Source organism: Lepisosteus oculatus, chromosome 2 (assembly GCF_040954835.1).
Source record: "Lepisosteus oculatus isolate fLepOcu1 chromosome 2, fLepOcu1.hap2, whole genome shotgun sequence".
Lineage (NCBI taxonomy): Eukaryota > Metazoa > Chordata > Actinopteri > Semionotiformes > Lepisosteidae > Lepisosteus > Lepisosteus oculatus.
This window is the reverse complement of record NC_090697.1, coordinates 14,756,152-14,783,901: the sequence shown is the minus strand read 5'-3', so window position 1 is coordinate 14,783,901 and position 27,750 is coordinate 14,756,152. Positions and strand designations below refer to the sequence as shown.

General features: G+C 37.8%; 3 protein-coding genes across 5 annotated transcripts in view; 1 reads left to right on the top strand and 2 right to left on the bottom strand.

Annotated features, from left to right (window-relative positions):
* trappc12 (trafficking protein particle complex subunit 12) overlaps positions 1–1,482 on the top strand; it is a 40,696-nt gene extending 39,214 nt beyond the window's left edge. For both annotated transcript variants that reach the window (XM_015357790.2, XM_006626398.3), the window contains exon 12: positions 940–1,482. In XM_015357790.2, coding sequence (XP_015213276.1) covers positions 940–1,182 — 243 coding nt within the window. In that variant the 3' untranslated portion in view covers positions 1,183–1,482. The remainder of the gene's footprint in view (positions 1–939) is intronic.
* A 5,701-nt stretch (positions 1,483–7,183) lies between these two features.
* Positions 7,184–11,619, bottom strand: adi1 (acireductone dioxygenase 1). Its single transcript, XM_006626380.3, has 4 exons — positions 11,348–11,619; positions 10,575–10,694; positions 9,546–9,725; positions 7,184–8,026 (listed from the first exon to the last, which is right to left on the bottom strand). The coding sequence occupies exons 1-4, from the start codon at positions 11,462–11,464 to the stop codon at positions 7,910–7,912; spliced, it is 534 nt and encodes a 177-aa protein (XP_006626443.1). The 5' UTR covers positions 11,465–11,619; the 3' UTR covers positions 7,184–7,909.
* A 5,371-nt stretch (positions 11,620–16,990) lies between these two features.
* Positions 16,991–25,587, bottom strand: rnaseh1 (ribonuclease H1). 2 transcript variants are annotated; one of them, XM_006626397.3, is made up of 8 exons: positions 25,191–25,587; positions 24,419–24,543; positions 23,066–23,260; positions 22,034–22,133; positions 20,411–20,465; positions 19,909–19,993; positions 18,970–19,094; positions 16,991–17,552 (listed from the first exon to the last, which is right to left on the bottom strand). In XM_006626397.3, exons 1-8 carry the CDS (start codon positions 25,316–25,318, stop codon positions 17,466–17,468), a joined length of 900 nt encoding a protein of 299 aa, XP_006626460.2. In that variant the 5' UTR covers positions 25,319–25,587; the 3' UTR covers positions 16,991–17,465. The 2 variants fall into 2 exon arrangements, with proteins under 2 accessions (XP_006626460.2, XP_015213144.2); XM_015357658.2 differs by having other exon boundaries at positions 24,419–24,494; positions 25,191–25,278.
* Between the last annotated feature and the right edge of the window lie 2,163 nt (positions 25,588–27,750).

The window sequence follows — 27,750 nt, the reverse complement described above, 5'->3', positions numbered from 1 at the left end:
CTTTCTGTAGCTGCAGATCAGTCAATGATATATCATGGATAGTTCTGCAAGGAAGCTTGAAGCACCCTTTGGTTAAGACGAGTTTGCATATTTTTAAATCATTCAGAGATGAGGTTCAGAATGATAAAAAGTACTGTGATAGAATATGAAGTCATATGGTAACTTATATGGCAGATGTATGTTTTAAAGTTTCTTGGAGTAGTGAGAATGCCTTTTAAGTATATCCTATAATTGATACATTCAGAATTACTGTCTGTCCTATTTCAACATATTTTTACCTTGATACAGAATTTCGGGTTTTAATGGTGTTTTTTTAAAGCAGAATCCTGTGGGAGAGCTTTTGCAGCTTCACTTTAAAGGGCTTATAGGGAAGGCACTGTGCTCCAGTCTTTGCATAAGAATGAATACTGCAAAGTCTTTATTGTGAAAGAAACATCTTATAGAAGTATTTCCATTGTGTGACAAGGTAAACCGCAGAAATGGAGTGATGTCAAGCAGTGAAAAAAATGGTTATGGGAAGTTTGGAATAAGCTCTTGGCAGTTTCACACCTGGAGCTCTTACTGTGCCTTTTATATATGCATTTATATACTGTCACGGTAGAAGAGGTTTTTGGAATCAAAAAGCCAAGTGTTCCAGATAACATCCTAATGAATGTATTAGCGTACTGCCGTTTCATAATGAAGATGCTTCCCCTGTATGCATTCAGTCTGTGCTCACTGCTGCACAGAACTCCCCTGCTGTGCGACACCAACCCGTCTGCTTTTTTCCCCCCGCAGTCAAATACGGTGAACAGAGGTGGAGAATTCCAATGTAATATTTCAAGTAAATATTGTACACTTGCATTTTCAGGTGCCGAACAACAAAAGGCATAACAGAATAGACACTTTGAAACAATGGGAAAAGAATCCGTAACGTTTCGCTCTATTTCTTGTTTGTAGGCTCACAACAACGCTGCAGTCTGCCTGCTGTATTTGGGCAAATTAAAGGACTCCCTGAAGCAATTGGAGGGATTAGTGCAGCAGGATCCCGCTCACTACCTCCATGAGAGCGTTCTGTTTAACCTGACCACCATGTATGAGCTAGAGTCATCCCGCAGCATGCAGAAGAAGCAGGCTCTGCTGGAATCGGTGGCTTGCAGAGAAGGAGACAGTTTTAACACGCAGTGTCTCAAGCTTGTCTAGAGCGTTGCTGCTTTCGAAGGCTTTGGTCACCATGTTGAAAAGTGGAATGTAAAATAAAGTTTAATATAAAAATGTAAATACATGAATAGGGAAAATAATCATATGTATAATTTTAGAAAAAAATGGTATTTAATTTTATGTTTGAAAATGATTTAACATGAACACTTTTAGGAGTTTGTCACTGTTGTAACCAGCATGTGGCTGTTGACACAGTTGGTCTGGTGACACGTGTGTGCTGTACTTTATTGCTTTGAATTACTTACCTGTATTTCTAATTAAAATTTACTGATCCTTAACCTATTTTTCTTGTTCTCCAGCCTTCCTGTTTTTATCCAGTTTTGAAACTTCCACATCAGTGATAAAATGGTAATACCCAGCTCTAATGCCAAACATGAGGCATAACTCACAGCTACAAAAAATAGATTGTCATTTTTACTTATTGCTTTTCTTGCTGATGCAACAGTTTAGCTTTCACTACAAATGTAAAATTAACTTTAAAAAGATATACAAAAGAAAATTAGATACAACTTTAAATAAAACTACATATTGAATTTTCTGTTTTGTTGAAGGTTTAGTTTTGGTTTAAACATCAGTAACAAATAACCAACAACATTGTAGCAGGTTTCCTTCCACCCCAAATTTAGTTTTCTTATGACTGATTGTCCAGCCACAAGACTACATAGGCAAGTAATTTGTATGTGAAGATGAAGTGGCAAGCTTCTTAAGTATGTGAAATGCAGAGGAATACACAGATGATAATTCCATGCTGAAAAAGAAGGAAAAATAAAAAGTTTTGGCTGTGCCTTCTGCTGGTAAAGGGAGTTAAATAAGGAAGAGAGCAGAAGTCTAAGATAAGGTAAAGAGAATGAGTAGTGACAACTAGTGGCTAAAGTGTTTTACATCTGGGAAACAATTCCTAAAAAATGGAAGGTTAATCAATTTTTTTACATGGATCTTAAAAGACAGGAGAGAATCAACTGTGACTCCCAGATTCCTGACAACAGCTGACTCCTACATGGAAAAGCCATCCATTACTGTGAAACTCCAGCTTTTCCACCTAACAGTTCCTGCCCACCCATATAATTTCTGTCTTGTCGCCATTTAGCTTCAGGGTATTTAATGTCAACAAGAGCTTGATGTCACACAAATGAGAGATAACTGACAGAGAGGGGAAACTTTTTTATAAAAATCCTAGTATCATCTGCGTAACAATGAAACTAAAGACCATGTTTGCATATTATAATAATTGCTTACACTTATTTAGCGCTTTTCTGGACACTCCACTCAAAGCACTTTACAGCTAATGGGGACTCCCCTCCAGCCCCAGCTGGATGACGCGACGGCAGCTACAGTGCACCAGAACACTCACCACACATCAGTTCTCAGTGGGGAGGAGAACAGAGTAATGAAGCCAATTCAGAGATGGGGATTATTAGGAGGCCATGATTGGTAAGGGCCAAAGGGAAATTTGGCCAGGACTCCGGGGTTACACCCCTACTCTTTTCGAGAAACGCCCTGGCATTTTTAATGACCACAGGGAGTCAGGACCTCGGGTCCTGACCAAGACCAAGAGAAAGTATGTGAATAATAAAAAAGCAAAGGGCCCAAGACTGAACCCTGTGGCACACAGTGATAGACTGGGGCCCTGAGGGATTTATGGGAACCAAGGAAAACAAAATGCTGCCTGTCAGATAAGAGCAGAACCAATTAAAGACAGTACCATTGATAGAATGTTTGCATGCCATTAATCAACACTGAATGATCTACTGTATTAAAATCCACACTAAGAGCAATGAGCATAAGGATACTTAGAGCCCCAGAGTCAGACGCAATAACAAATCAATCCCAATACTGACAAAGCAGTTTCAGTGCTATGATTAGAGCACAAACCGGACAGAAAGGGTTAGAACAGATTATTAACTATCATTTCGAGCCTGTAACTGATGTTCTAAAACCTTAGAAAGAAATGGTAAATTAGATATGGGTCATCATTATATCAGAATCCAATTCAATTTTAGTATAGGAGTGATGCAGTTTTAAAAATGGTCGAAACCACACAACCCAAGGAAAGGAAACTGTGAATGACGTTGACAATTAACAGGCTGGCAGGCAAGCTTCAGTAAAGAGATGAGGATGGGATCTAGGCAACAAGAAGTTGTTAATACTTTTTGTAATTTGATCTGAATTAACTAAGATAACTTCAGAAATATCTGGTACGGCGGGAATGTCACCGAAAAAGCCACGGCTCAAATAGTTGTCCAAATCCAGTACGAAGCTAAGGCTTGATTTGGGTAATTGTAGATTTGTAGCACCAATCTTGGATTGAAATTGTTGCACAAATTTAAGACAGAGGTCAGGGGTGGAAGCGAGAGCAGAGTTGTCAGGGCGTCTAGTGAGCTTGTTCATAACAGAGAAGAGCACTTTATGATTTCCTAGTCTTGAGCTGATTGTGTCTGAGATATAGGAGGATCTGGCAGAAGCTAGAGCAGCTCTTTAGACTATAGTTCATTATCAGCCTGAGTGTGAACCACTAAGCCAAGATTGTTTAATAAGCACTCCAGTCACCGTTCAGTTTGTCTCAAAGAGCAAAGTTCAGGTGGATACCATGGAGAGGAGCACTTGAATTATCCAAATTAAACTTGGATAGACGACCAAGCCTATCTTAAAATTAAACATTCAAGACGACCAGTCTTGAAAATGTGGAGAATATGTGCAGCATTAGAGAGATATGAGAGAAATAACAAAACAAATTGTATATTTACATCTCACTGAAGACAGAGGGATGTAGACATCAAATCATATAATGTAAATTGATTTCTTTTAAATCTTTTTCACTTTCCCTTACTTCTTTTCTCATTTTTTGTTTCTCTTACCTATTTGTTTGCCTCCTATTCCCTCATACCCCACACCAAAATGTGTTTTTTTTCTTTCTTTTCAAAGTGGAATTAACCTCTGTGTGTTCCAGGATATGTATAAAACTGCATACATATCCAGTTTGGTCATTTCTTGAAATTTAAACTGGCTACATTCTGTTTTTTTCCATCTGAAAATGTCTTTCATTAAAAGCATGAACAGTACCCAGACAGATCTGACTAAAACAAGTGCCTTCTCAAATGCAAATAGAGCCTGAAGAATATAGCTTTTCTGCATGTGCTCTTAACTAAAGCCACCAGAGGGCAATATAACATTAGGAACATCAAGGTGATGAATCATGAAACGACATTAGTTCCATATATTCTTACAGCAATCAATGTCTTTTGGTTGAATTTTCATTTTGTTCCCATAGACTAGAGAAGGTAGTGCTCATCCATGAAAGAAGGGTCACAAAAAAGAACCAAGTAAATACATACCAAAAAGCCTAACTTCCATTATGTAAGATCATGGAATTATTATAACTAAATTAGCCAGCAGCCAAATCACCCTGCAACACGATATGTGTTTGGATTGAGAACTGGTTAATAGAAAGTGTGTACAGATGAGGGTGAATGCACAAATTGAGGTGATGTTATTAGCAGATCATCACAAGGATCTGTACTTGGACTGCTGCTCTTCCTAATTTATATAATCAATCTATGTTCTAATATAGTTAGTAATCTAGCTAAAGTTTAGTAAACCCTGTAGGTGCAGCAAATGAAGTTAATAAAAGATAAAATTCCAGAGTGGTCCAACACCTGGAAGGTAACATTTAATATAAACTGCATGCAGGTAGCAAAAATAGACTATAAATACAAAATGGGAAAAACGGAGATAAAAGCTCTGTTCGTGACAATGATTGTGTTTCTGTTGACACATCATTTACATTTAGACAATGTGGGAAAGCGGTAAAATGGCAAGCAAAATGTTAGGAGTTTTTATAGTTAAACAGGGTAGACTGGCCAGATAGTCTCCTCTTGTTTGTAAGTTCTGTTACAACGTCTGTAACTTTGTACAAATCAGAATTTAGAAATTATAGGTTCTGAAGACATTGGTGCAAATATATACTCGGCGTAACATGAATACAACACAGTTCAAATGGAAACAATGCAGAGTACAAATCGCAGACCATGCCATAACGTGTGCTGTCAGCACCGACTAGAGAAGACTTGCCCTGGGCCAGACCGAGTCGTGTGCCTACAGAGGACCGCATCCAAAGCAGAGCCCCAGGGAAAGATCGGGACACAGAATAGGCAATGGCGCTAGTAGGCTGTGGCAGGTTCCATCGGGAAGTGAGCAGGCTGGCAGGACACGTGCCTGGAGTGCAGTTCAGGACATAGGGCTGGAGGATCTGCATTTGGTACTGGGCAGGACAGGACACAGGTCGTAGGGGCGGTCTACTGGGAATGTGCCAGGAACTGGGCTAAGAGGATTTACCAAAGGCGCACCCTGGACTGGATCTGGCATGGATCAGTGCAGGATACTGAGACCAAGACAAAGAGACCAAACCAGGAGTGTGCTGTCAGGACGGGTTACAGAAACCGTGCCCTGGACCTGGCTGAACCTGAACAGCACGCCCAGAACCAGGATCAGAACCAGGGCGAGGACGGGGAGAAGCACCAGGGCCGGGAGCTGTGCTGTAATCCAGAGTGCCAGGCAAGGCTGAAGGGGCCGTACCTGGAGCCAGGCGGGACGCTCATCTCCAAGACAGTCAACTGGGACTACGCCAACAACCAGGCCAAGCGGATTCGCTCGTGCTCTGGACCCACAGGAGACCGGATCTGGTGCGGTACCTCAGCCTCACTGCCTCCATCAGCGAACTGGATCAGTTCTGGAAAGTTCTGGTTTCCTAGCCAGAGTCCGGGCGGGTCAGGAAACAGAGAAACAACTGGGAAAAGTCCAGGCAGGCAGGGAGGGAAACAGGGAGGACTCCACTGGGAAACATCGGGTGGTAGTTCGGGGGTAACTCAAAGCCAGATTGCCCAGAAGCTAAGCAGAGGTTAAATAACCCCGAGTACCCAATACTTTGTGACTTCTCACCACGGCCAGGTGTTCCGAATATCCTGCGTCCTCGGCAACGAGCGCAGGGCAAGCGGGAGGGTGGAGGCCTGGCCCGCGGCCCCTCCAGGGACAGGACATGTTTTAAATACGACACGGTTAAATTACTTTTCATCTATAGCTTCTGTTTATGTTAACTGTTGCAAAGTCTACATTAATGGACATTATACATTATAATACATGAATATATTAATGGATGAGTTAAAACATCAGTGCTGGGCATCATATTTTGTATCTCAATTTGCACACTGCTCTTTGGGAAATTGGCAGAAAGTATTTTACATAAACCAATTTAATTTTAATTAAGTTAAATAATTTAAATGATCGGATCCTTTACGCTTTTTTCCATACCATACATATATTTCTACACTATACTACACTATTTAAAAAAGTCAAAAAACAAATCATCACTTAAGTAGAACAAACTATTTGAGGCATTTATACTATCTTAAAATGTATAGTATATAAGATAAACACATGATCAAGTTATAAGTAAAAAAAGCTACCGAAAAAGTAAGGTAGTGATGAGAAAAACTATTTCAATATCAATACATCTCCATTTGCATTTCTTCACATTCCTTGCTGTGCTGTGGAAGACTATGGCCGTTACCCACAGGTATTCAGAAATTATAAGAAGCAGTACAAAGAAACAACACTTTCACTAAAATGGGAAAATACGAAAATTTGAATTTACTAATAACCAAACTTTATCTATCGAACATGTTTACAAAACACAAAAAGTTAGAAGAAACATTCAAACAAGGTGAGTATAAAACGGTTGAGCTGTCTTAACTAAGACAGTTCAGAGTCTTCCACTTATAAACTGAAACTGGGCACATCACAATAATTAAAAATTGGAAACCAATTTAGCAAACCTATCTGGAGTTGTCTTTCTTAGTTTCACTATGTTTTACTCCACAGAATTAATATGCATTTACAGGCTTATCTGAAGAACATTTTTCACCTATTCCTATCATATGTTTCTGATTCGATATGTTTTTATGTAGTGATACAAAAAAGCACAGGCTGCGTGTTTTTATATTTTTATTTACTCAGCAAGAGTAATACAATTTCCAAAAGTAATCTGAAATTCTGTTGATTGAAGGTATTTTAAAAGTCCAGTGTTCTTTGACTATATTAATTAAAATAATTGAAGGCACATATAATGTCTTAATATAAAAAAATTCTGACTACAGCAGTGTTTGTTTGCAAACCTTAAAACATACTTCTGGTGCCAAAGTGGAAACCAGGAGTAAGAAAGGTTACAAAGAAGAGAAGGCCATTCGACCCATCTAGCCCATCTGGTAGTAAGATAATACTATTTTGAACAAATAACGTACTAGAATATATTTAAGTTATCCAAGCATTGTGCGTGATTTCAACCATATGTAGTATAATTATGTTAGTATTTCATTTATAAATCAGAAACTGCATATATTTTAATCTACCTTCCAAATATAAACGTATCTTAACAACATTACACCTTTGACCAGTGTGGCAATATTTTCAATTTGTCCAATGTTGCATATAGTTTAGTAGTTTTCTGTAAAGGTAACAGGAGATTGCTCTGCAATGCTTATTGCTATGCATGTAGCAAACAACTGTCAGTGTAAATCCCCTCCAAGGCCCTAACAAACCACATGCAGGAAAACATCAATCTGACTGTTTATGCTCTGCCATATTATTTTCTCATCTTCACCCTCTTCTATTAAGGCATTTCTAGAAAGTCAAATGTGACATCCAAATCTCAGTCATTTTAGGCACTTTTGACAAAACTGACATATTGTTTCCGAACATCAAAATCATCAGCTGGGCGATTGTATGCTTTCCACACAGGCTCCCCAACAAACAGTCTCATTGCTTTTGTGTAATTCTAGGAGAGACGAGAAAAAAAAGGGTTAAAGAGCAATTACAGTAATTCTGTTCCACCTAAATAACATTTTGATTTTTGCAAACTTATTTAAATGTTGCTCTCTAACTAAATGACATGTCATATACAGGGTAACAATGGTATATTCTCCAATACTAACATATTGTACAACATTTTATTCATGATAACTCAGTTTTGGACTGCAAGAGCACTTGCACTGCTATTGTTACTTTACAAAATAGCGAAGTGCTAATAAATATAATGGCATTGCCTCTACAATAGTAGTCAAGTGTTAAAGACAACTTAAGCTTAAAATATAGAATAAAAGGCAGTATGAGATGAGCAGTTTGTAAAATTTTCAAAACTTAAATAAATAATATAAACAAAAAAAGAATTATTCCTTAGTCTCATACATTATTTAAACAGACATTCTTTTCTGAAATTCTTTTGATCACTACAGTAGCATTAAAGTGCATGTATTCTACACTGATCCCTGATGTTGTAAAATATTCTTCAAATATTACTATACCACAATGTAAATGGATTGCTAAATTTCCAAAACCAAAAGAAGAAACACAACTGCGCATGCTAAGACAAGTTTTAGTGAATAATTAATTAATTAAGTGTCAAGCACATAAATGCTGTACATTCTGTTAAACGAGTGTCTGGGTAACAAATACTGAACATATATACTCTACCGTATATAACAGTAGAGTTATTATCAAGAGTAGATGTTAAAAGAGCTAAATATCATGAAGAGTAAGAGTAGAGTAGTTTATTGCCATATGTACACATACATTGGAATTCTTAATCTCGAGACATACACAGTACAACAGACAACACCACACAATGTAGACAACGGGAACAATAAATATTTTGTAGAAAAATAAATATGTAGTAGTGAGACCAAAGAAACATGGTAGACCACGCAGAAAGTGCATTCTGCAGATATGTATTTAGGCACTAAAATTGGCTGTTGAGGATGCATACTGCAGTGGGATAGAAGCTCTTGAGTCTGTGGTCCTTGCTTTAACAGTGCGGTACCACTTGCCAGACTGCAGGGGGAGAGCAGTTTGTGGCCGGGATGGCTGGGATCCTGAATGATGGATTGGGCTTTATTGCGACAGTGGATGTTGTGAATCTCACCGATTGATGGTAAATCACATCCTATAATCCTCTGTGCTGTTGCCACAACCCTTTGTAGTGCATCTCTGTCATGCATGGCAGTACTGCTGTACCACACAGTGATGCCACTAGTGAGGACACTTTCTGTCTTCTATGATTCTGTCTTCTCTTGTCTTCTATGGCTATGTCTATGGCCTATCAATCCATGTCATGAATACCTTGAAATTCAATTGCAAAACAGGTCAGCAGCACTCAGTAAAAAAGGGAAGACATATTAAGAAGAATAAAAGGATTAGAATCTACAATTAAAATATATAACAGCCTTGCACTACTCTATTGTCTAAGGCCAAGCAAAAATGACTTTTTTAAAAACTGAATACGTTCATATAATACATACATTTTCATCCACTGTGAATCTGTGATATATTCCTGCTGGTAATGTAATCATGTCTCCTTTCATCATGGCAATCCTTATCCATCTGTCATATTTGTCTCTTACATCAAAGTAAGCACTTCCTTCTAGTATATATCGAATCTCATCATCCAGATGGAGGTGTTCTTCATAAAATATTTGCAGCTGAGAAAAAAAAATACAGTAGCAAAATACACTGATACAACGTTTCTGTAAGGACAGTGATTCAGACAAGGCCATGTGTCACTCCTGCTGTTTTTGGTGTCCCACAGGGTTCTGTCTGCCTAACTTTTTAATGTCCTCATATGCCTATTTAGGTATTCTGATCAGCCAGTTGTTTTAATGTTCTTACTAAAGCCACCAAAAAAAAATATTTCTTTCATCAGTCATTGCTCATATTTTTAAACTACCACCTAATACCTATTATAATAATCGTGAATGTTCCCAAACGCAATGGTGTATGGATTTTTTTTTACTGGCATTAACAACACAAAAGTGCATTTTGATTTTGTTCTGCAGTTCTGTAGATTTTTCAATTTTGTTGTATTTTCAGTATGTTTTTCAGTTTTCAGTATGTTGAAGGATAAATATTTCATCACATTGCAAGCTTTCCTTTTTAAAGCACAGCAGATTCAGCCTTCTAAAAGCTGCTCTATGTCTAAGCCAAATGGTGCATATCCAAAAGTTGACAATACAACGATTTTAACATTTTACACAAAAAATAAAACTTAAGCTAACGTTTATTTGTAAGGAACAAAATGGATCACATTTTGTACAGGAAAGGGTTTGTTAAGCTACTCCATGTACTGGGTGACAATCCTCTATCTCTATCCAAGGTACTGTAGCTATAACACATTCTTGCTATTCTTCATGATTCTTATCAACACCTTAGAATGATGTGACTAACTTTACCACAGCCTGATATAATTGATCTAACAAACTGATTATTCTGGGAAGTTATGAAAATAATATGGCCTATAAAATATCAAAGGAAACGAATATGGACCGGTCTACCTTTTCCTCATAATTTGGAAGCTTCTCCTTGTGTATAGTGATGATGTCCATATACGAATAGCCTTTCTCAAGGCGGATCTTTTGCAGCTCTGGGTCAGTCTCATACATGTCAGCATTTAACTGGGAGGGAAAAGGAGAAAAGACAACAGTTGCCTCCCGGATGGATCTAACGCTCAGTTCTGCACGATTGTACAAAATAAACAACTACACCTTTCATTTCACATAAGCTGTGCTTGGTATTCTAAACCAAGAAGGCAAACAGGCAACGTAAGAATAACACTGTCCTTCAAGTATAATCATTAATAATTATTATAATGTATTTATTTTCACAAATCTGTTACACTTCATTTTTAAAGGCGTTGCCGCTGAGGAATTTAGAGAAATCCTTACGCTTTTATATCTGTTAGCGGTCTACCTCAGCTATATTTTTAAATCTAAACATTTTTTTATAATAAAAGCATTAGACACAGCTAAAACACAATTTTTACTGTCTTGCCACTATGGCTGACCGTCAGCTAACCCGGTCGATATGTAATATAAACGTAATGCCTAACACACCCGCGTGATCTAACAACAACATGCATTGTTCTTCTCCCCATGCAAAGACATTTCAAAACAAGTTGATTATATTATTATCGACTGCATAACTTTCATTCTCTCGGGTACTTTACAGTGACGTTTATTTCTTCTTTTCCTACATACTATTATGTGTAGTACTCAATTCATATCTAACTACACCCAACGCAGCAGCACCTTAAATCTACTGTGTATACCTTCCAATAGTAAACCCCAATTTTCTTCAGTTCGTCCAAAGTGACCGGTTGGTTTGGATCTAGTTTATGTGGTTTTCTTTTATCTTCAGAAGACTTGTCCATGTACCAAGCCTCCATTTTTATCAAATAAAATCCCGTTAAACAAGAAGAAGTCAAGAGGAAACCTGTAGTTACAGGGGAGAAAAGCAAACCCCGTTCTCCAAAAACACACGTCTGCACAGATTCTGCGCAACATTAGGTCAAATCCGTCTGCGAGACCTCAACCAGAAATACGTCATTAGCTCAGGCTACAAGCAAGTTCACACACTTGCGCAATCAAAAGATTGCATTTGCGTTGCATCTGACTGCATGTTCGATGCCGGCGGCGTGTGGTTGGCCGCTTTGGCAGAGCGTATAGAGCATTTATGTATGTATAAACACTTTAATGATTAATGGTACATCTCAAGGCAGTGTACACTAACTAAAGCAACTGTTTGGCATCTACCACAGAAGTACAAAACATACAAGCAAAACATAAGAGTCTCATGAAATCACAACAACAGAATAGGATACATAAATAAATGGATAAATGAATAGTGGGGGGACTACATTTACTGTACTGTACATACCTTCACTGAGTAGATCTATACTTGGAGTAGGGTGTGACTGAAACACAGCGCTGAGGGCGCAAACAAGTAAAAAGAAACAATCAGATTAGATGACTAGATCAATAGATGCTTTAAATAGAACTGCTGATTTTGTAGAATTACAGTCTGATTTCAAGTCTATCTAGGCACATTTAGATAGGAGGGAATTTTTAGAATCCCCCCATGCACTGAAAGGAATTCATGCGTAAATCATTTTGCCTTTGCTGAAATAATATACCCAAGATTAATCATGACTGTGCACGGTAAATACTTAATACTGATTAGCTGTTCACTATTCCTTAACATTGATCAGAACCAAGGGAATAGCTGCTCAATGTTACTGATTCGAGAGTCATAGCAATTAGGTTTAAAAATACTCATTATAAAAATCTAAAAAATCAATGTATGTTATTCACAAAAAATAAGAGACAAAATAATGATCTTAAATATGTACAATAAAATACATCCTGAACACTTTTTCATCATTATTTCCTCTGAGGGATAATTAAGTACAGTATAATGTTTTATTTCAGCTAATGGGAGCTCAATTAAATCTGTTGGGCCCCTGAGCAAGGCCCTCAACCCCAACTGCTCCAGGGGCGCTGTACAATGGCTGACCCTGCGCTCTGACCCCAAGCTTCTCTCCCTTTCTCTGTGTCTGTGTCTCATGGAGAGCAAGCTGGGGTATGCGAAAAGACAAATTCCTAATGCAAGAAATTGTATATGGCTAATAAAGTGATCTTATCTTAATTAAAACCCATCATCTGTGAAAGCATGCAAGTGGTGACCTTACAGCTCAGTAGGAAGGAAAAATACCTGCTCAGTCAGCCAGAACCAGGACTGGTGGTAAGCAGTGTTTCAGTTAGTTTGCGAGCAAGATTTACATGACTTGAAGGTGCTCCACACACTCTTCCAGGGTGCCAGTAGCATGTGGAGTGAGGCAAGTATCTAGCTGCCAACACACCTCTCAGGCAGCTTAAACTCTTCTACTGGTTTGCTGCCCCTCCTAATAAGCTTACTGCTCGAGGCTGGTTTGATAGTAGAAGCTGCAGTTTTTTAATGTCTTCAAAAAAAACACTACAAATCATAAGCTGTGCATCTCTGCCTTTTTACAGTTAGAGCAGCTCTCAAGACAGCTCTATGAAGAACAATAAGAGGATCATCCCCAGATAATGGAGCATTTTTTTAAATAGAAGGTAAACATTGTTATGAACAGGAACAAGTAAAGGTTTATTCCATGCTGAAAAGAAAAGAAAAGAAACACAAGGTTTCGAGCCTTCTTTGGTTGTGTGCAGAATACGCCCATGAAGATTTTCTTTGACACATCAATTCCTGTTTTATAACAGATTCGTTTCTGAACAAAACAGTAACTGTATACAACAATAAGGAGAGCATCCTCACCCTGCTGATTCCCTCTGTAATTACAGCCTTCTTTCCATCCTACTGAAATCTACTGACCTTTGCTCCTCTTTCATTCTCACCATTTCAGAAAATTAGTCTCTCAGTGTTTTCAGGAATATTTTGTGCTCAGTATTTCCTAACGATTGACAGGAGCTCCACAAATACACACGCATTATTTTAGATCTAGCCATTTCAAGGAATCTTTGTTATATGAATATCACAAACTTTTTTTTATGTCAAAGCAGCAGCTTGTTTACTCCAGTGGAAACACTGTTCCTAGAGGAGACTTCTGGTCACTGACCTCTGGGTTTGTGTTTGTGTCAGATCTCTCTCCTGTAGCATGTTCTCCTCTGTTTATCTATTACTTCATACCTCTGACCTGCAGCTGAGCCCAGGATTGACCATGCTCCTTTCTCCTCTTCTGTTCCCCCCCTGCAGTGTTTCTCATTAAACCCAAGCCACATTTAATCTTCACCAATCTCAAGATATTCTCAGCAATCCTATATTGTTCATGTGAGATCACCAACTTTGAAATAACTTCAGTTCCTCATCCTGCTCTTCCTTATTCTCTTGATTCCTTGGCATCTGCAGCTACCACAGTAAAACACCTCACCCCCACTCTGTATGCCTCTGCCACCCCTCACTGTCTGTGCTCCTCAATGACTATTTATTTTTATCTTTCCACCCCCACTGATATTTCTGAACTTGCTTCTGAATTGCCTTACCTCCCTGATCCTATCTTTTCTATCTACTAGATGGCCTGTCTTTCAAAGGCATTCAAAACCATTCCTGAAATTTTATCTGAAATCATTAGCATATCATTGGTGTATGCCAATGAGGTAAATTTTACTTTGCAGTTTAGTTAACCTTTGGCAGTTCAAATATTTTCACCACCCTACATATGGAATAATTACAAGCTTCCACCTCCTCAGCTCTTTGACAGTTTCCTTGCTGTAGATTTCACCAGGAGTCTTATCCATCCCGATCTGTTTTTAGGGAAAATACTGTAGGTGTCCTCCTTGTTGAGGAAAAGTTCCTTTAGAATCTTTTAATTTTGTGGAATTGTTCTCAAATTTAAAGATTTTTCTGCCTCCTTGCCTAGAGATTGTATTCAATTGTCTCTCCATCTACTTGTCAAGTTTTGTACTAAAAGGGATTTATTGTCCTTTACTGGGCCATCTGAACTATGCCGTGCATATCCTCCCACAAGGCCAGGGATTTATCTCCTATTTTTTAGGTCTTGTTTCTTCAGTTTCCTCCTTGCATCACCATGTAACCCTAACTTCAGATTGTGAAGCAAAAACCAATTTTGGCACTTGGAGTTGACCACAGTTTCTGTCATCTCCCATCATCAGGGTTTCACTGCAGGCCTGTCTGTCAGGGGCTGTTATCAAGGGTATTGGTTTGCAGTAAAACGGTCCTCCCAGCTTATCATGAAATTCCTCAGATGTCTCAAATATCTCTTCCTATCTGTTTCTAATCATTGCAGTTCACATTCCAGGTTACCTTGTTTGTATTGCAGACTCTCTTTCTCATTTCTAAATTCAGGTCAAGTACTTGGCTCCAAATGCCGGTCAGGATCCTTTCACAAGTCCTCCTTATTCTGAGCTCCTCTTCCTTCCAATTATCCTTTTCAACAGTACCTTCAGTTTGCCCAATATGCTACAGTATTTTAGCAGGAATTGCCCCACATATCTTCAGTTCACGCTACCCTATCTGGAAGTGATCCTGATCTGTTATTGCAAGAGAATATTAAATATCACTTTCTACAATTAAGGTCTACCTGAGTAAAATTTGACTAGCTCTTGGGAAATCCTGCTCATTTTCATGGTGATTCATAGCTGTTGGTCAAGAGTTCTTCCATGAGAGGTGATCTGATCTTAGACATGCTTACGCTTGTAAGTGATTTGCTAGTGTTAAACTTCCCAGTTTGGTCTTTTTAGTCACTATAGAACAAATATAGCTCTTATCAGAAACTGTTACAGAAATAAGCATAATCCATCCAATATCAGAAAGTGATTAATTCCTGATATGGTTTGTGAAAACTGACAGGGTGGGATGTCAGTATATTACAGCTATCAGAAATTTGAATATACCAGTTTACTTCTTGGTTATGTATATAATAATATTGCACTCTGCTTCCTAACTCGGCATGTCTAAAAGTAAGTCCGAAGTGACTGGAAATAATTTAAAAGAGGGACCACTTTGGACTCACAAACATGTATGGCTGGTGTGATATCCAATATCTGGGGTTCTGGACTATTATTTGATTAAACTGGCTTCTAGTGTTGTAGGTTGAAATTTGCAATCTATTTGCAGTTGTTTGGTGTTTTGCCTTGTGCTTAGAAATAATACAAAGCTATCATGACCCTGGAGGATGCATTTCTGCCTACCGTAACCATATGCTGATGTTGCATCTTCTTAGGCACTGTTGCTTGTGAAACTTGAGAACATTAAGCTGTCTCGATCACCGAAGCTCCTCCCACATGTACTTCAACCATCATTATCTTATAAAGTCACTAAGGTCTTTTCTTGTTGTCATGCATTTTTTTACACATGCATGTAAAATCAAGAGATTTTAAATCTAAGAGTTAGGCCTCATTTAGAACATTGTGTACAATTTTCATCATCAGGTTATATAAAAGATATAGCTTGTCTAGAAGCACTCAAGCAAAGAGCAGCCAGAGACAGCCTGAAAGTAGTGAACCTTTTCAGTCTTTAACAAAGAGGATTGATGCAAGTATTCAAAATCCTCAAAGGCATTGACAATGACAAGACGTCTTCAAAATGAACCAGAATGTATGAAAGTAGAAACGAGATTTAATTTTATTTAAAACTGAGAACAGGAAGTATTTCATTACCCAGAGGGTTGTGGGACAATGGGACAAGCTGCCCAACTACAGTGTGTGGCTGAATCCAATATACAGTATTGACTTCCCTCACAAAATTGCTGTATGAGATCCTTGTATCAGTAAGTTACAGTTATAACTAAATGGACCAGATTGCCTGATTGGCACCAACTCATCTGTAACTATTCTTATGTTCTTAAGTTAGCAAAACAACGGTTTAATTGACCATAATTAAATTGTTCAAGGGCTAGTGGTTACCAATAATAACGGATGGACTGGGGCTCACCAGGACAAGGTTTAGAGAACCCTGCACTAGAACCTCCAGGATGCCTGGGAACAATTCTCGATTTGTGAAATCAGACCTTAGAAAGTTAGTTTAAATATCATATAATCAATGTTGTTATTTTTAGGCAATTTGAGACATACAACAGTTCAAAGATGCACCTTTCCTCCAAACTGCAACTTTCTAGTGCAAGTAAAATTATATAAAGATTTTCCATGAACATTTGAACAATGAAGTGTTAGAGTGAATCACAGAGAGCCTTTGTTCATGATAATTAATCAAGGGTTGTCAGTGCGGGCTCTAGCTGTGGAGCAAAAAAGAGAATACATGACCCTCTAGCCCTAAGACCAGTATCAGATATCCCTGCATTGTACTATTAAGTAGACATCTGCTAAATGAAAAGTATTTCTTGTATTGATTAGCCAGTGTAAAATCATCCCAACTGATTTATATTAACAAAAACTGTAGAAATGACAAACCCCACTATATTAAATGTTTCATTTTAATGAGTTCACAATTTAAACAATACGTGTGAACTTTCTTCACAACCTGTTTTACCAACAACATTACACTTTCATTTTGTCATTTAAAAAATAAGCAGAGGGCTCTCATTTAGTATCCAAAAGAAAAAAGGTTATTTTGATAATGTTTAACTGCCACTGCTCTACTGAAACAAATTATCAGATACTTTTAAGAAAATAAAAACCTTCAAAAAAATATACACCTGAAAAAATATACTACAGGCTCTGTCAAAGAACATAACTTAAATACACAGCGTTTTATTCCTAACATTAATCACATCCATGCTTTCATTTAAACTTGGACAGATTAGTTTGACAAATGCACAAATACAAAATGTAAAAGAATCTGAGATCGATATCTGTTTTAATAGTTTAGCTATATGGAAACTGGGTGGAAAATGTCTCTAATCAGATAGCAGAGGACTTGACTGATAGTTGTTAATTCAATGGCTTGCATGCTCCCTCTCTTGCCAGACGGTCAGCTTCTTCATTTCCTCTATATCCAGCATGGCCTGGAATGTGCATCTGATAAAAAGGGAGCAAACCATCGTTATCGTGGTGTGAGCAGTTCCATGGTGTGCCAAAGCAGGCCTCAGCATTGTCTACCATGGCAAACACCGTCAGCGCAGATATGACAGATTACATCTACAGTAAATCAGATTGTCACCAGATGTCGTGGCACACAAATCCAAAGAAAATTCAAAAACATTGCAACCACAGTGGAATGGGGAGAGAAACCAAAGAAAGAGAAAATGTAGAATGAATATACAGAAAGTCAATAAGAGAACTAAAAGAATAAAGTCGAAAAGACAACTCAAAGGATAAAGGAAATAAAGGATAAGGCAATGAAATGCCTCTATCTAAATGCTACATAATGAGACAGAAGCTGACACTTTAACAAGTATTCATTATGCACAGTAACTGGAATTCTAGAAATATAGCTAACAGAGAGTAATGGTGCTGAATATAACATTAGTGAATACACAGTGCTCAGGAGAAAAATGCTAACGAAGAAGTGGTTTTGTAGGAAAACTACAACTATCCTCGTAAAGACAGTGAAAAAAACAAGTCTGTCAATGGAAAAGGTGGAAACTGAGAAGGACTGATCTATCAATTAGTTCGCAAAATGAAACATTTGTGCTGATCTTGTAATACAATAAAAAGAATAGGACAAACAGGTGAATTAGAAAACAGTGACCCATAATAAGTCAATATTTTAAATAAAATGCTTTCAAACTAGAGCCTAAACTAAATGTTTCAATGTTTCAAATGAACAATTTCAAGAAAGCAGACTATGAAGAAAAGTATCCCATCCTGGGTGCAGTCTTGCAGGTTAGGCTCCAGCTCATTGTAACTCTCAAAGGCTAGAACAATTATGGACATGGATAGTCAAATAATCTCCCTTTTAAAGAAAATAAAACACATCCTCTCAAAATCCTCCTTCAAATCATTTTTGTATACATATTTTATTAATATTAAGTTTTGATTAAATACATTTGTGTGCCACACTAAAAAAAACCTTATTTCTCAAAATGTGGCATATACAATACATTTGTCTTGTAAGTAGGATTTCAGGCATAATTCACTTTGGGATTTAAAGTTTTTTTAAGTATGGTCATTTCTATATCTACAAAAGGCTCTTCTGAGGCATTTGTAATTTCTGATCTACGTATGCTACAGATACAGACTTGGCCTACTTTTAAAGTTCTCTACATACCCCATTAGAATACCTATTTGAGATTTGTAAAGAACTCATTAATGTTAATATTTCATATTTATAAAAATGCAAATAAGCTTTCACACAGACTGGTCCAAATGGAACTCACACTTACCTGTATGCAGACTAGGGAGTAAAGGCTCACTTTTCAATTTACAGCCAATGGAACACATAACATGTTGCCTGGTTACAGTCTTTGACTATATGTTGTCTAAATACACTTACCCAAACTATCTCCAAGCCTTCGGTCAACTTGTCAAGCTTTTGGAAGTCCTCTTTGTTAATGACCTGCCCACCAGTTTTAAGCCTCCATCCGTTAGTCTTCCAATTCTTCACCCATTTTGTAATGCCTTTGAAAATAAGAAATCAGTTCTGAAATGAACATGACATCATTTTAATTAACTTCAGCCTGACCCTTTAGAGATACAAGGATATGTCTACAGTACCATATGTGAATATAACACAGCAAAATATTCATCCTTGTATACACAACCATTCTTTGCATTGGCAACAGTCCCTCTATATCTATGAAACCCAAAGGGAAATTAAAGTACTGTACGTTCAAGCTATACTGAATGTGTAAATAACTGAGCAACAGTTGTTCAATAATCCCATAGTCAACATAAGATTAAAATGGCCTTCAAAGTAGGACTTAACTATGGTTTGTTTCATTTTTGCTTCCTACATATTTCTTTCACATGTCAATTTTTTATGGTTAGGATATTTTAGGTAATTAAAATTTTAGGTAATAAAGTCCTAATAAATGTACAGAATTTTAATATAGAGTGCCTACAGAAAGTCTACACACATTTTGTGAAGCAACACACTTTGTGGGCTCACAGTCTCAAGACATATTAAATCAGAATTTATTTTACTTGTATTTACACTTTGTAATGCACAACCCCAAGTGAAAAAATGTTCAAACATGAAAAGTAATTACTAATGAAAACCCAGAGAAATGGGTTGAGTAAGTGTACATAGCATGTAGTAACAGCAACAGTAAGTTAGCTTTGGTGTAACAAATGACCTTATAAATCACAGAACAAGTTAATAAGCCTCCATAGGTTTCAATGTCCAGGACTGGTTACAACAATCAAATCTCAAGTACTTGTAAGCCACTTGTCTTGAAGACACTAAAGTGCTGAAAGTAACAGTTTAACATACCATTGATCGTAAACATGCTGTCAGTGTAGATTACAATTTTCTTCATATTCATGCTTTTTGCTTGTTCCAATGCTTTACACGCGGCCTAAATGGACATAATATGAAATTATCAAAACTAAAAATGAGAAAACTTCCCAATTGCAATACTGGCAATTTAAATACAGCTACTGAATTAAATGCATACACAAATCAGGTTTCAGAAAAGGCAAAGGTTTTTTAATTAAAACTAAGAGAAATATAATTTTTCATAGTAAATAGTAACATTACTACACTTTAGTAAAAGCACCTCCGCTCTGAGTTTGAAATAGCAGCTTCTGAAAGTAGTTTGACAGATCCTGGGCGCCTTAGTCCATTCTTTGTAACAATATCCAATAATAAATAACTAGCCAACTCGGAGGGGAAGAGAGCGAAGACAACACAAGTGTACATTGCAGGTTTTATTCACCTCCAAGCTGTTCAAGAGAAATAACGTACACAGTTTACCCTTTCACACATGACTTGCCTGTATTTCTGCTCTCTGATTAGTTTGTTTTCCGTGTAGTCTGTCATTTACATTCCTGGATGAGAAAAGACGAAAGAAAAACCTTAAAAAAAAAACAGCTGTAACCCCAAGGAAAGGTCTGCTGTCATGAATGTTTACAATTTCCATGTACTGTCTTCTAAAATCCAGAAGTTAAAGCTCACAATGTACTGTAGTATTTATTAATTTATTATAGTGATGGTAACAAGAGGAAAATGCATAATTTCAAGTGATTTTACATTTTTTGTATTCATTAAATAGCTTCCTCTTATTTAAATATATCACAGGTAGATGTTCCTACAATAAGGTAAGTTCTCGCCTCAAAAAGAAGAACAGGTCCTGGTCCCCCAGGCCATTACACTTGCCATCTGTGACTAAGACTGTCCAGGAGCCAAGCAGTGTCGAGCAGGAAACATTTAAGCCTAAGGGGTGTCACCAATTACTGGCTGCTGTCAGCTTGGCATGTATAGGATTTTATGTTACTGTGACTATCCATGCCTCAAAAAAAGTAAACACTTCAGTCTCAAATTTTTATAAATTCAATTTTGCCCGTGCACTCAGACAAAAGATCATAGCAATGCAGAACAGTATATAGACATGAAAGTGAGAGCCTCTCCCTACATTGTTTTCAACTGGTCTCCTAAAAAACTTCTTTAGTATCCCTTCTTCCCTCACTCTATCCTTCAACAATAGGCTCTTGGAAAGCAGTATCGATGTAGTAGTAGTAGTAATAATAATAAATAATAATAATAATAATTGCTTACACTTATATAGCTCTTTTCTGGACACTCCACTCAAAGCACTTTACGGGTAATGGGGACTCCCCTCCACCACCACCAGTGTGCAGCCCCACCTGGATGATGCGATGGCAGCCATAGTGCACCAGAACGCTCACCACACATCAGTTATCAGTGGGGAGGAGAGCGGAGTAATGAAGCCAAATTCATAGAGGGGGATTATTAGGAGGCCATGATTGGTAAGGGGCAATGGGACATTTGGCCAGGACGCCGGGGTTACACCCCTACTCATTTCGAGAAACGCCCTGGGATTTTTAATGACCACAGAGAGCCAGGACCTCAGTTTTACGTCTCATAAAACGGTGCCTGTTTACAGTATAGTGTCCCTATCACTATACTGGGGTATTAGGACCCACATATACCGCAGGGTGAGCGCCCCCTGCTGGCCCCATTAACACCTTTTCCAGCAGTGACCTTAGTTTTTCCCAGGAGTCTCCCAGCCAGGTACTGACCAGGCTCACACCTGCTTTACTTCAGTAGGTTGCCAGTTGCGAGTTGCAGGGTGATATGGCCAATGCAGCTTGACTAATAAAACGTGTCTGTTAGTGTAAGCTTTGTGCTCTACCAAACTGATCTAGGAAAATCATTGTGAATCAGGTTCAGTAATAATAGACAATTATAAGTCAACAGTTAAAATGTACATTTAAAATAAAGGCATATATTCAAGCGTTTGTGACGCTGCAAAAAATGGGTAACTTAATATTGCAGAATTAAATTACAGACAATTGTGAATTTTAGTACATTTCAAAGCCAATGAGGTTTCATTCTTGAGCCACAGCTGCTACCTAAGAATAAAAAGTTCACTTACAAAGGATGATCGAGTCCCCAGTAGACCCCAATTCCAGCCCGTGCGCCTCGTTTTCCATTTGCTGAACAGCAGCCATCAGTATAGACAACCACAGCATCACCTTAAAAGCACACAAAAGCCATGATTCCCTTAATACAAGCTTTTTCAATGGCCAAAACAAGTGATAGTTCAGCATACAAAGCTGTCACTACTATCTTAACTACGGATTCATGATCCAGATGACAACAAAATGCTTATTGGAATTATATCTGCCAAATATACAAATACACATCAAGCAATTTATACCGGAAAAACGAGTAACACTTTTACCAGGCAAGAAGTCATTTTAGTTTGGTTCAGTGAACTATAAAGCTCATAAGAGTAGACCAAGACTGACAGCAGGGGTACAAGACAGAGCTACAGAAATGGTGAGTGCTAGATAATCACCTTATGATTACACTATTACCACTTCACAGCCACCAAATTGAGGGAGCATTAAAAGCAAACAGGCATCACAGGCAATAACCTGAGCATTAGCCATCACATAGTTACTGCCCCTTGGAAAATGGGGTGAAGGAAGTGTAATGAAATAACATGAATGCCAACTGCAATGTGATCTCTGCCTCTGGAAACTAGAAACCTTTCATGATTGTAAGTGAAATGCAGCAACATATATATAACAATCATTCATGCAGATAATCACTGGATAATCTCCCAGAGTTTTGAAAAAAAATATTTAGTAAGGACACAGTTATGTTAATCAACCACTGATGTATCATTCTGTCTCCAGATTATTTAAATCTCACCGTAAACTATTCCTGCCACCCATATAAACATTTTGAGCATTATATATCTGGAGCATTATCGAAGCTGTTAGCTATTAGCTGTGCGTTAGTTTGAAAGATCACATTCGACACTCTAGTTTGTTTCTGTAGAAGCTAAATATGAGTGCAAATGTGGCAATATGACAGATGCAACATTCATTCTGATCAGCTAACAACATACAAGCCAAAACATATTTACTTAATGTATTATTTGACATTTTCTCTTTACCCATGTACGTGAAACTATCGTCGCCCACTGTGACTGAAGAGGTGTATTCTGACCCTTCCACTGTCCTCTTGAGGCGTTTTGATGCACTCTCTGCTTCCCCTGAATCTGGGCACAACCTCTTGGATCCACATGACGTTGCCAAGATTGTTACAGATTCACTGCCTGTGTGCTCCACTTCACTGCTGCTGCTGCTTCCTGTAAAACAGGTCACATATCTTTCACACAAATACAAACAGCAACCTTATTATCAGCGCGATATTCCCATCAACATTTTATGTAGTAGTTCTCAATTAACGTTATTTTTTTAGTCCTGGTTATTTTGATAAAAGAGCAGCTTTCAGCATCCCAGATGAGCTGAATGGGTCACTACAGTATTCACCTGATCAGGAGAAAGTAAGATGAATTTCACTAGCCCATAGTCCTACACTGGATATAACTTTGTTTTATATTTATAAATATGATCATAACATTCCATAAACAAAGAATACTAAATCCTCAAATGCTCTGACCAATGTCTACTTAAGTCAAGGCAATGAACTCGAATATCAGCAATGAAACATGAACAAGAGGTCACATGTGAAAACTATGTGGAAGCACATTTGAACTGGTGACAAGGAGGCACTCCTTTAAATGAAACACTGTGGGAATAGATAAAGAGGCACCTAGCCATAACATTGAAGATGAAATACTGGCTTAACCACACAGCAGGACTCAATGGCCTCCTCTTGCTTGTCACCTTTTTTGTGTTCTTATTGTGCTCACAACATTCTAAACAAAGTCCATTCAGTGAACAGTTCTTGCGCAAATTGTACAAATGCATCCCTTGATTTAATTAAACAAATCAAAATATATATACATTATATCCCTACAATTCCAACTGTCTCTTTCACTGCTTCCCCAAAACCAAACTGTCCAGAATATGTAAATTAGGTGTCAATCTTGACACTTTTTTTCATACGTAGCTTCTTCAAGCTCAGCACTTCAGCACATTCACAGTTAACATATGTGCAACCTCCAAGTTATAATCCACACTTGACTACATTTCACCCTCCAGAAGTTTAAGTAATGTCCAATCCTAATAGTACAATAAATGCAAAGTTTAGGGCAGTTGGGAATAAAACAAAAGGAATTGTGAACTGTAAGGATGGCAGAGAGAAGAATTGTGAGGGTAAACACTACTTGCTTTCAGACTTGGCTGTTGACAGTGGTCAAAAGATAAAAATACTGAGAAATTAGAGAGAAATCAATACATTACTCCAGCATTACGAAATTTGACAAAACAAGTACCTGAATTTGGCCATAAATGCTTTAACTAAGATAAGTATAGAGAAATTACATATTTTATCCTAATACCTGCTTCTGAAGATGCAACTGGCTCTTCGGTTTTCGTGCCAATAAATGCCCAAGCTTCCTCTTCTGAAGCAAATTTCTTAAAAACGGCAGAGGGAAACTTGTCAACTTGACACTTACATTCATCCCTGGAATGAATAAATGAGACGTTTTCCATTCATATGAGAAGCTAGAAAACATTAACTGCTGAAATTGACTCTTCGTTATCATTCATTGAATAATTCAAAGCTGGAGGAACTTGGTATAATAATTGGGACTTACTAGTGTAAAAAAAGATTTTCCATTAGCATGAATAGGGTTATATTTTTAGATTTTCCGTAGTATTGCAAATAGCTTCAGTATAATAAAGTCCATGTTCCATAACTGTAGCATACTGTACATTTATCTCACAGTAATATTTAAATTGTCTTTATTTGCCGTAGACCTCATTTGCCAATACAGTTTAATTTCTCATTGTACAAGTAAAACGGTTTGCGTCAACTCAATTTTATCTTTACGTGATGCATTTAAATGACTACTTAAATGATTATAAGACAAATAAAACAACGCAAGTCAAATCAAGTGATAATGGCGATAATGTACGATTAAGGTATTTATTGTCGTTTCAGACTGATACTTTTCATTTCGTGTAAGACTTTTCGTTTTTAGCTGTGTAATATCCTACTATACACCAACCAAAATCAATCTGCATACATGGGATCAAATGTTTATTACGATAAATAAAAAATAAAGTTTAAAATACTCCATCACTATACACTCCATGACTGTAACCTACCATGTATTATAAACACCAGGCCTCTTTCCTTTCCTCACGGCGTAGAAATACCTTCCCTTCACCATCTCTGCTGTTCCAAGGCACACACTTCTGCGTATAATGCTGTAGAAACCTAACAATTTCAACATAACCTTTAATATCGGTTTAAAAACTGACTTAGTATTTGTGTCTCTGCGCTTTGCGTGTTTCACAAAAACCTGAAGACGATAACATCCTCACAGCAGAACGTGGTACATCTTTTAAAAATAACGAAAACTGCAACTTTAAAATCAAGGTAATAGTAAAAATAAAAACTTCAACACCCTCCCTTGTTTGCATCAAAACCTAACTCAAATCGCTTCTCCCCGTTTCCCATGAACTCAACACTTGCTTTTCCCCACCTCCTTTACGTCTCTTCCCGTCTGTGGTCAAATAAAATACAGCAGACAAGAACCATATTGTTCACTTCCAAGTTATTCTATGGTAAAATTTAAGACAGGTGTGCATGTAACAAAATACGCACTCTGCTGGTTGGAAGACGAAGACATCTAAACGTCTCTAATAAGATACCGCAGTTTGTAATAATAATAATAAATATAATAATAAACTTTATTTTATATAGCGCCTTTAAAGGTGGCTTCTCAAAGCGCTTTACAGGATGACAATAACAATAAATAAGAAGACTACAACAATAAATAAGAAAATTTCACAAGACAGGACACAATTATAATTACAACAATACAACAATAACAATAGAGGAGACCGTGGAAGATGGTATTAAGAAGAGCAGAGGGGTGAAGAATGGAACCAGTTAAATATCTGTGTACTCTAAATACACAGATATTTTATATAAATTAAAAAAATAATAATATCACAGCTGATGTCCTAGCTTATTTCAAGATATGCAGGGTGAGATCCTTGCATTAGTCAGTCACTAACAACCAAACGAACCAGACTCTCTTAATGGTCTCCTATTGCTTTTAATATTTCATATTTTCTTATTTCAGATAAAAAAATAGACACCTGATTCTAAAAGGATGCCAGCTGGCTCCAGAATAAGATCTATAGCTCTGGAGAAATACAGTATGAATGTGTCTGTGTTATGCATTGCAGCTGTACTAGCAATAAGCAATATTTACATTTTCCTGGAGATCAGCAATCCTCCCTGTTTGTGTGAGGATAGAGTTCCACATTGTCATATAGAGCAGACAACAATATTTGATATTGTTACAAAATAAAGGGAGCAGTTAAGTAAAATGCTGTTAGGTTAAATGAGGCATGTGAGAAATGGCATGTTAATTTTTTTTATATTCTCTAGCAATATAGTGTAGCGCTCTGGGTATGTGGGTATGCGCCCTAGCCTCTGCCGCCTCAGGTCAGCCCCCCACTTCAGCCCGACGGCTGTGGTCTCTGTTATTCACAGGGAAGAGCGGTGACATCACTGCGCTGGTAAGCCGGCTCGAACGACCTGTAATGGTGGCCGTATGCGTTACACTCTCCCCTGCTTAATTCACCGTCCTCGGCAAAGGGCTATCCCACCCCACTCTGACACCAATGTCAATGGAGTTCTCCTGGGTATGCGCCCTCACCTCTGCCGCCTCAGGTTGGCCCCCCACCAACGGGGACTCAAACCAAGGCCTCCGGCGTCACTCAACAGGGACCCAGCCACTTGAGCTAAAGGGAACTCTCCCCTCAGCCCAACAGCTGCGGTGATGTCACCACGCTAGAAAGCTAGAACAACCTGCAATGGTGGCCGTATGCGTTACAATAGTAATGAAATCGAATTCAAAAGCTGTACATTCAAAAGAAAATGTATTATCAATACTTAAGGTACAACTACACAAAGTCAAACAAAACACATACTGTATGTACCAGTCTATGTGTTTCAAAGGCCTTCCTCCTACAGACTTAGAAACCCATTTTGCAGGCCAAAATGAGAACATCCTTGTGACCTAATAAAAGAATACAGCTCAGAACTACATCTCCTTTCCTATAACATGGATGTCCAGAAGTGAATTGGAATCAATCTAGAAATGTATCACAAGCTCGCAAGGTATGTTTAAAGTCTGAGGATTTCACAATATAGGAAATCAGAATTTTCTAAAATAAGTAGGACGCAAACTCTCTAAAATAATAATCAGATTACTAAGCAAGAGTCTGGTCTCCAAAACTGATGAGAGCAAGTCCCTCTCACATGCTCTAGCTTTGAGGAAGAGAAGGGTGATAGTTTCTTCTATTCTGTCTTCCCCTTGTTCCTTTCTCCTTTCATCATGCTGTTTTTACTTGCCGTTGAAGGCTCTAATGATTTACTATGAAGCTAATTAACCAGAGAAAATCACCAGAAACCCCCTCTGATTATCTGTGTTTACCTGTCTCGTTGTTTATCTGCAGGCTCACTTCTGAACAAGACTGTGAGTAGTGCAATCCGAATCTGAACTGCAAACGTTAGTGAAACGTTGAAACCTACTGTAGCTCATAACAATATAATGTATTGTTATTAAACATTTAAAGGGCCCAGCGATAACAGAGACATTACAACTGGATTGTGAATGAACTGTTAATTTGCATGAATGTGTCACTA